Source organism: Salvelinus alpinus, chromosome 10, assembly GCF_045679555.1.
Source record: "Salvelinus alpinus chromosome 10, SLU_Salpinus.1, whole genome shotgun sequence".
Lineage (NCBI taxonomy): Eukaryota > Metazoa > Chordata > Actinopteri > Salmoniformes > Salmonidae > Salvelinus > Salvelinus alpinus.
This window is the reverse complement of record NC_092095.1, coordinates 62,713,470-62,722,878: the sequence shown is the minus strand read 5'-3', so window position 1 is coordinate 62,722,878 and position 9,409 is coordinate 62,713,470. Positions and strand designations below refer to the sequence as shown.

Here is a 9,409-nt window from a genome sequence, read left to right as displayed (position 1 = left end):
TAATCATTGATCAGGGTTTTCACAGTAACCCGTGAACCCCACCAGACGGCGCATGGAGAGGTCTGAGGCCTGTAGAACCACCTGCAGCTCATTCATTTACGGCCAGTGAGGAGAGAGCGACTGCGCTGTGAAAGACTGCGGGTGGATCAACTGAACCAACGAAGCCCAGTGGAGAATCACAGCAACGCAGCCCCGCTGAAAACTCAGAGCCCCATTTTACTGTAGAATGGCATCAAGAAGAATGGAGACCAAACCAGTGATAACCTGCCTCAAAACGCTCCTTGTCGTCTATTCCTTCGTGTTTTGGGTAAGCAGACATGACAAAGCGATAGTTTATTGTCGTCCTAAATGTCATATGTAGGTAATAATCTAGTTTGTAAACGGTATAATTGAATAGTTTACGTTGATAAAAACGGATGTTGTGCCGTGCGCACAGGCTGCTGCCTTGGAACAAGTGCATGTTTATTAGTGGGCGCGCTGTGTGGACCGTTATCTTTATTATAGGATAGCATTATTATAACGTTTGAGGGTATTTTTTCTTCTATAGGCTAGGAAAAATATTTGTATCAAGTAGGCTATAAATATTGAAACAAATGTTGATTATGTGAAATGTCGTTAATATTTTTTCGCTAATGCTGACGAAGCCATCATTTATTTTTATTTTTTTTACATTTCATTTTCCTGTGATTTTGTAAGTGGACACTAACATTCGCATGCTATTGTAAGAATGTTAAGAATTGTCCAACAGGTAACCTAATCAACATCTGGTCACACTTTATTTGGATAGTCCGGATTTTCCGTCTGTAGATGCTCTACAGATGGTCATGCTATCAACAAACTATCTGTTAAGCAACTGCTTCATAAGGTTACAGTTATGGTTATGTTTAGAATAAGGGTTAGGGGTTAGGCTTAGAATAAGGGTTAGGGGTTAGGCTTAGAATAGGGTTAGGGTTAGGGCTAAGGTTAGGGTTAGTAGATAGTTAGTTGAAATGTTACTGATCGCCTGTAGATAATCTGTAGAGCATCTACAGATGGACTATCCAAATAATGTGATACCCAACATCCTTGCATCAAATAGTGGCAGGTTCTCAAAGTACCATGATGGACACTGTGCACATTAAAGCAAATGCGCAAACTCTCCTGTTGCACCACCCCAATTGGTTGAATTATGTGTGTGAGACAGAGTACTGTTTGGGTGTTATGCCTGTTATTTATTGAGATAGCCTATAATTGTCTCACTGTATTGGATGAATGATCTTATTGCTTTTCAGGAAGGAAAGGGGTAAGTAAGTTACCCAGTTTGTAATCAAAGGCCAGTAGTCTACAGCTATTTTAGCACAGGGCTGGGCATCCCCTCTCTCTGCATTTACATACATGGGTCCATATGGAATATATGCTTGTGACGGATGAGAGTAGGCGTGGCTCAGTCAGTCCCATAGGTTAGTGGGGCTGGAGTCCCTTACACAAGGCATAGCAGCAGTGGTGGAAAAAGTACGCAATTGTCATACTTGAGTAAAAGTAAAGATACCCTAATAGAAAATGTCTCAAGTAAAGTGAAAGTCACTCAGTAAAAATATACTTTAGTATTAAAAGTAAATGGAATTGCTCAAACTTAAGTATCAAAAGTAAAAGTATAAACCATTTCAAATTCCTTATTTTAAGTAAACCAGACTGATAGCCAGGGGCACACTCCAACACTCAGACATAATCTACAAATTAGGCATTTGTGTTTAGTGAGTCCACCAGATCAGAGGCGGTAGGGATGACCAGGGATGTTCTCTTGATAAGTGTGTGAATTGGAGCATTTTCCTGTCAAAATAAGTTATTTTGGGTGTCGGAAAATGTATGGAGTAAAAAGTACATTATTTTCTTTAGGAATGTAGTGAAGTAAAAGTAAAAGTTGGCAAAAATATAAATAGTAAAGTAAAGTACAGATACCCCAAACGACTTAAGTAGTACTTTAAAGTATTTTTACTTAAGTACTTTACACCACTGCATAGCATGGATGAGCTACCTCAACGAGCTCCTAAGTGGCGCAGCGGTCTTATGCACTGCATCTCAGTGCTAGAGGCGTCACTACAAACCAGGGTTTGATCCCAGGCTGTATTACAACCGGCCGTGATCGGGAGTCCCACAGGGCGGCGCACAAATTGGCCCAGCATCGTCAGGGTTAGGGGAGGGTTTGCCCGGGGGGGGCTTTACAAGTAGGCCGTTATTGTAAATAATATATTTTTTTTTTAACTGACTTGCCTAGTTAAATAAATTCCTAGTTAAATAATGGTTAAATTTAAAAAAGGTGCTACCGTACTTATTGGAGCATCAGTAAGGCAGTTAGGCAGAACCCACACCTCCCATCAGCAAACACATATTTCCAGCTCTAATCTCATCCATCCATCCATCCATCCATCCCATCTATTATGTCTGTGACCCACATACAATGTCTACACTGTATTTCTGATCAATTTTATGTTATTTTAATGGACAAAAAATGTGCTTTTGTTTCAAAACAAGGACATTTCTAAGTGACCCCAAACTTTTGAACGGAAGTGAATATTCATACTTGGGTTATCACTTTTCAACAGAAAAAGATAAAAAATCACTGGAGGATGTCTTTAAGGAGTACATCGACTACAGGGCATTACCACTTAGACTGTGATTGAACAGAAAGACCCACTCCAATGAGATAAATTGTTCAGATTATATGTAGTGGACCGGTATTGTGTTCACTCTGGGATGCAACATTACAATACAAGAATGTGGAGGGAGTCGGATACAAATAAAATTGGCTCGTTCATCATGACACAATAGGACCAGTAATCGTAGTTCTGATCACATTTTCTCCCCATTTAATTTTGACATGTTATTCTCTGTGTTTATTGGCTTCTTGAAGTTGGGTTGGGCTTTGGAGGGATGTTTGATGTTATAGGTCCTATGCACAGCGCAACAGCAACAACCTACGTTTCTTATTGAATATTATAAACCGGGTGGTTTGAGCCCTGAATGCTGATTGTCTGAAAGACTGTAAACCACGGGTATGACAAAAAAGTAAATTTTACTGTTCTAAATAACTTGGTAACCAGTTTATAATAGCAATAAGGCACCTCTGGGGTTTGTGGTATATGGCCAATATACCACGGCTAACGGCTGTATCCAGAACAGCCCTTACCCGTGGTATAATGGCCATATAACACACCCCGTTGTGCCTTATTGCTTAAACAGCCAAACCAGACCCACCAACCTTGACCCATCCACCCAGCCAGCCACCCTGACTCATCCGCCCTGACCCATCCACCCTGACCCACCCACCCACCTTGACCCACCCTGACCCACCCACCCTGACCGATCCGCCCTGACCCACCTGCCCTGATCCATCCGCCCTGACCCATTCGCCTTGATCCACCCACCCTGACCCATCCACCCTGGCCCGCCCACCCTGACACGCACCCACTCACTCTGACCCATCCACCCAGCCAGCCAGCCACCCGCTGCAGCTATACTTGTATTAAAATGGACCCATTCCTTCTCCAACAAGCAGACTCCATTGATGTTGACCAGAGGGCCACTTAGACAAAGAAAGCCATATGGCCTGCTTAACTAAACATATTAGAGGCTGTTTTCCTCCCTAGCCAGACAGACAGATGTACCAGGATGGACTGCAGAGAGAGATAGATAAACAGAGACAGGAGGAGACAGGATGAGACAGAGTGCCACTGCTCTGCTGTCTTACTTGTTTTGAGAGCTTGGCAGGGGGAGGTTGTTTGAGAGCTTACCAGGGGGAGGTTGTTTGAGAGCTTGGCAGGGGGAGGTTGTTTGAGGCCAGCTCAGCTGTCATTCTGCTCTGGGTGCCTACTCTTTTTGTCTCTAACTTCTATGCCAAGAGCTCCAACTCCAACAATGGCTACACTCTTAGAAAACAAGTGTTCCAAAGGCGTTATGTGGCTGTCCCCATCTGAGAACCCTTTTTGGTTCCAGGTAGAACCCATTTTGGTTCCAGGTAGAACTATTTTGGGTTCCATGTAGAACCCTCTGTGGAAAGGGTTCTACATGGAACCTACAATTGTTCTACCTGGAACCAAAAGGGGTTCATCAAAAGGTTCTACTATGGGGACAACCTAATAACCTTTTAGGTTATAGATAACACATTTATTTCTTAGACTGTACCTAGAGCCTGGCTATCAATCTGTTGTTTACTGCTGTTGCCTGGACCAGTACCAGAAAGGTTCTTTGCATGATTACTGTGAGAGTATCTGACAAATTTGGCATAATTACTCAGCACTTCTCACTCCGTTTGTCACATTGTGGTAAACCAAGGGCTTAGCATTGTGTAACGTATATGCCGGGAGTCAGCAAAATAGTGAAGAAGGTGATTTTAATAAAGAACCGAAGCAAATGAACAATCATGACACAATAGGACCAGTAATCGTAGTTCTGATCACATTTTCTCCCCATTCAATTTTGACATGTTATTCTCTGTGTTTATTGGCTTCTTGAAGTACATAACGTGAGAGAAAACAATAACACCTAGTGACTGAAGACAACTGAGGGATAAATAAAGGGGGAGTAATCAAGGAGAAAACTATCAGCAGGTGTGTGCAATGTGGGTTGCCAGGACCGGTGGTTAGTAGACCAGCGACGTCGAGCGCCGGAGGGAGGGCGTGACACATTGTTAGATTTACTACTGTTATTTTGGAGAAATATCGTTTTGGGTACAAGACTGTCAGTGTCAAGACAACAACTAACTTTTATTTTGAAATGCTGCTCTCTAACATGGTAGCTGGTAGGGTCAGGCTGTTAAAGGCATCATTTAGTTTCAGGCTGCCTGTCATTTCCTCAATTAAAATTTCTGCGGGGACTGAAGATTGACCTAGTTGTCGTTAGGTTTGAGTTGTAAATGTACACCGTCACCATTGGCCAGACTTATTTTTATGGGTTGGTTTTCAACTTGTACACTCTTAGAAAAAAAAGGTGCTATCTAGAGCCAAAATGGGTTCTTCGGCTGTCCCCATAAGAGAACCCTTGGAAGAACTCATTTTGGTTCCAGGTAGAACCCTTTTGGGTTCCATGTAGAACTATTTCCACAGAGGGTTCTACATGGAACCAAAAAGAGTTCTCCCTGGATCCAAAAAGGGTTCTTCTCTGGGGACAGCCGCAAAGCCCGTATGGAACCTTTCTTTCCAAGAGTGTAAGATGGTCTGATTTTATGGATAACATTTACGTTTTCAAGTCCACTCAGGCCATACCCTTTTGCAGAGTTTCTCACCTTCATATACACGTTTTCTATGAACTGTAGCTTGAAGGTAGCTTGAAGACTGTGCGTATATTTGCTGAAACAAGCCTACAGATGCAGTATATTGATAGACAATCCCATAGCCTCTTGGTATTAGGCTTCTCTGTGTAGTAGGAACGGCATCTTGTTCAGTAGGCTAAGAACAGACAGACTCCCTAAGACTTGGCCTAATTCATGCTGTGGAGGCATATTATTAATGCCCAGATGGGAATAAGAAGCATAATGTATTGTGTGTTTTGTGTTCCCTCTGTACCAGGCTTTTGTTGGAGCTTATTCCTCTGAGAATGTGATTGTGCGTCTTATTGTACAGCATTTAAATGGCTGTGCTTAGCTAAAGTTATTTCTAAATAATCATAGGAAATTGGCTAGGCTGCCAACTGAGCAAAGACATCAGATCAAAATTCAATTTTGGCTCATATATCATTGTCAACAAACGTAAATTAAACTTCAAATAAATACTTTTTTTTTTTTTTAAACCTAATGTTGATTCTGTGTTAAAATATGGGTTAAAATGTCATCAAGAGAAGTTGAAATAACAAGGAGTTAAAACCTTTACCCATCTACTTCAGCCAGCTAGAAGGATGGTTAACAGAGACAAACAGTTGTACTGCACCAGCCCAGCACACATCTCCCAGGCAACCATATCAGTAGTCGCCTCCTTGTCCACTCTGTTAGCGCTGTTTATACAGATGTGGGATCTTCATTTGAGCCAGTTTGTTACACCAGGAAAATAATCCTGCAGCAACAGGACATGTGAATTATTATGTGGATTATAATTCATGGAAATTCTTGTAGGGGTTAATACATTTTTTCGTAAGGCAAAAGTGGAAATTACAAACTTCAGAAGCCTTTTTAAACCTGAAATTCACTACAAGAAAGGTGTCCTCAACAGGTTAATCAAATTAAGATCCTACATGTATCTGTTTCTCAGTATTCATTAAAAATCCCCCCCAACACTATCATCATCTCCACCGTCTGGTGGACTCCCTCCTCAGACCGACATTAGCCTAGCTAGCTCACCTCTGTCTGAATCCCATTACTGAAGGCCTCAAGAGGAAGAGGAAGCAACCTCTGGTCTCCAGGCTGAAAGCTAGGCTGTAGAAGCTCCAGCGGAAGCTTACAATGTGCAAGGCTTAGCCGTGGCTGTGTTAGCGAACGGGTAATGCATTTAAATCTGCCTGATAGGAGCTGCCTGGATCTGATCTGGATCTGGCCTGTCACCGCTTAGTTACATTGGTTGCTTGGCGACAGCATTTACACTGGTCCAAAGGTCACTTATTTTCTTCTCAGAAAGGGAAAACAACGTAAATGGGGCAATCTGCAGTTGCAACATAATTTTTTTTAACTCATAAATTAATGATATGTACCCATTGATTCGTGAAGAATATAACTTATAAAAGCCTCATGAGGTTTGTTCAACTGTCGTACCCCATCATAACCCACAATATAACCTTGTTTTACTCCAATGTTTGTAAACAAAGTAAATGTAAACAAACATTGTAAAGCCTCAAAACATGGTTAAAATTATACTTTTGATATTAGTTATTTTGCATACATAGCTCTGTCTATTAATTTGAGAGTGGTTACATTTCTCCAGCACCACCCCCAGCTTTTTACCGAAACAGTGGCGGGGAACACACTTTGTTATTGTTTCAACTGCGGATTGCCCCTTTAAAGGGTAAAACACAAAGAGAGTGAAGGTTACAGGGGAATTGAATGAATAAGATCTCGCCTCCCTTGCAGAAGAGATGATTAATAAAAGAACCTAAGGACTACAGTAGCACTACACAAGAGACTGAAGAAAGTAAGGGATTTAGAGTGATGAACTTCTGGTCTCGGTGCATATAGATCTCTCCGGGCAGCCGGGAAACTGCCCATCACTGAGGCAGCTAGAAAATATCTCATTAAGAACTTCCCTTCAGACTTCCAACCGAGTGGGGTTCAAAGGTGAAATAGACACAGAGGTCATCCAGTGCTGGCCATCCATCCAATTAGTCTGTGATTGAGGAATTCCAAGGTGTCTGAAAATTCCAGTAATTGTGTGGTGTGTTAGATTTAGAACCAATAGACGTTGAACAAACAGTGTCTCTCTCTTAGTCAGGGCTTTACATGTTGCCGGTAATGAAATATGGCCTAAAATTAGCCTGCAGCCAGGGAGGAGGTGCTGAATGCTTTGGATTTACTTTGATCGCTCTCCATAATTCCCTATGTGTGAGTGAACACAGTAGAGTGAGTAGGCAGCTGTTAGCATCTCAGCTATGTTCAGCACGTGGTGATTTGGACGCTCACCCAACAAACGCATTCTCAATGGCGAGGTCATTTGACTCTTTCACAGCACTACCCATTGTCATTATGGGAAATGTGTAGTTTAACAGTTCGCTTGTCACAAATCAACACTCTGGATGAGCATTATATTGTAGACTAGTGATCACCTGTATAGATTCAGCTGTAGACTTACTGACAATATACACTGCAGTGTTGTTATAGCATATGTCCTTCATTGTTGACGATTTAAAGCCATATATCCAAATCTGTATTGCTTTGAAAGCAGACCTTTAAACCTCTTGCACCTGGCATTTAATCCTTTGTTTTGCCTCTTTATCTTATAAAACATAATGTGTTCCTTGTAGTAGATACACTATATTTGCATGAATTTAGATCCATTTCAGAGATTGGGTTTGTCACGATCGTCTTGATGAGGAAGAGTGGACCAAGGCGCAGCGTGATACGAATACATCTTTTTATTAGTGAAGATGAAACACGAAACGAAACACTTTGACAAACTAACAAAAAACGACCGTGAAGCTACAAACGAAAGTGCACACACAAGCTACTAACGTTAGACATAGACAATTACCCACAACAGCCTAATGCCTATGGCTGCCTTAAATATGGCTCCTAATCAGAGACAATGAAAGACAGCTGTCTCTGATTGAGAACCACTCAGGCAACCATAGACATACCTAGACACCTACACTGAACACAACCCAAGATCCTGGCTGGCTGGCGGCTCTGGCTGGTCATGGCTGGCTGGCGGCTCTGGCTGGTCATGGCTGGCGGGCGGCTCTGGCTGCTCCTGGCTGGCGGGCGGCTCTGGCTGCTCCTGGCTGGCGGGCGGCTCTGGCTGCTCCTGGCTGGCGGGCGGCTCTGGCTGCTCCTGGCTGGCGGGCGGCTCTGGCTGCTCCTGGCTGGCGGGCGGCTCTGGCTGCTCCTGTCTGGCGGGCGGCTCTGGCTGCTCCTGTCTGGCGGGCGGCTCTGGCTGCTCCTGTCTGGCGGGCGGCTCTGGCTGCTCCTGTCTGGCGGGCGGCTCTGGCTGCTCCTGTCTGGCGGACGGCTCTGGCTGCGCCTGTCTGGCGGACGGCTCTGGCTGCTCCTGTCTGGCGGACGGCTCTGGCTGCTCCTGTCTGGCGGACGGCTCTGGCTGCTCCTGTCTGGCGGGCGGCTCCTGACTGACGGACGGCTCTAGCGGCTCAGGACAGACGGGCGGCTTTGAAGGCTCAGGACAGACGGGCGGCTTTGAAGGCTCAGGACAGACGGGCAGTTCAGGCGGCTCTGGGCAGACGGGCAGCGCAGGCGGCGCTTGGCAGACGGGCAGCGCAGGCGGCGTTGGGCAGGCGGGCAGTGCAGGCGACGCTGGGCAGACGGACAGCGCAGACGGCTCTGGGCAGGCAGGTAGCTCAGATAGCGCTGGGCAGACGGCAGACTCTGGCCGGCTGAGGCGCACAGTAGGCCTGGTGCGTGGTACCGGAACTGGAGGTACCGGGCTAAGGACACGCACCTCAAGGCTAGTGCGGGGAGCAGCAACAGGACGCACAGGACTCTGGAGATGCACAGGAGGCTTGGTGCGTGGTGCCGGAACTGGTGGTACCGGGCTGGAGACACGCACCATAGGGCGAGTGCGTGGAGGAGGAACAGGGCTCTGGAGACACACTGGAAGCCTGGTGCGTGGTGTTGGCACTGGTGGTACTGGGCTGGGGCGGGGAGGTGGCGCCGGATATACCGGACCGTGCAGGCGTACTGGCTCCCTTGAGCACTGAGCCTGCCCAACCTTCCCTGGTTGAATGATCCCCGTAGCCCGACCAGTGCGGGGAGGTGGAATAACCCGCACTGGGCTGTGTTGTC

At 45.1% G+C, this 9,409-nt stretch overlaps 1 protein-coding gene across 1 annotated transcript in view; it reads left to right on the top strand.

The window, feature by feature from the left end:
• Nucleotides 1-94: 94 nt before the first annotated feature.
• The window catches only part of LOC139532560 (tetraspanin-7-like), a 29,087-nt gene continuing 19,772 nt past the window's right edge, over nucleotides 95-9,409 (top strand). The window contains exon 1 of the mRNA XM_071330334.1: nucleotides 95-307. Within this exon, the coding sequence (XP_071186435.1) occupies nucleotides 227-307 (81 nt within the window). The 5' untranslated portion in view covers nucleotides 95-226. The remainder of the gene's footprint in view (nucleotides 308-9,409) is intronic.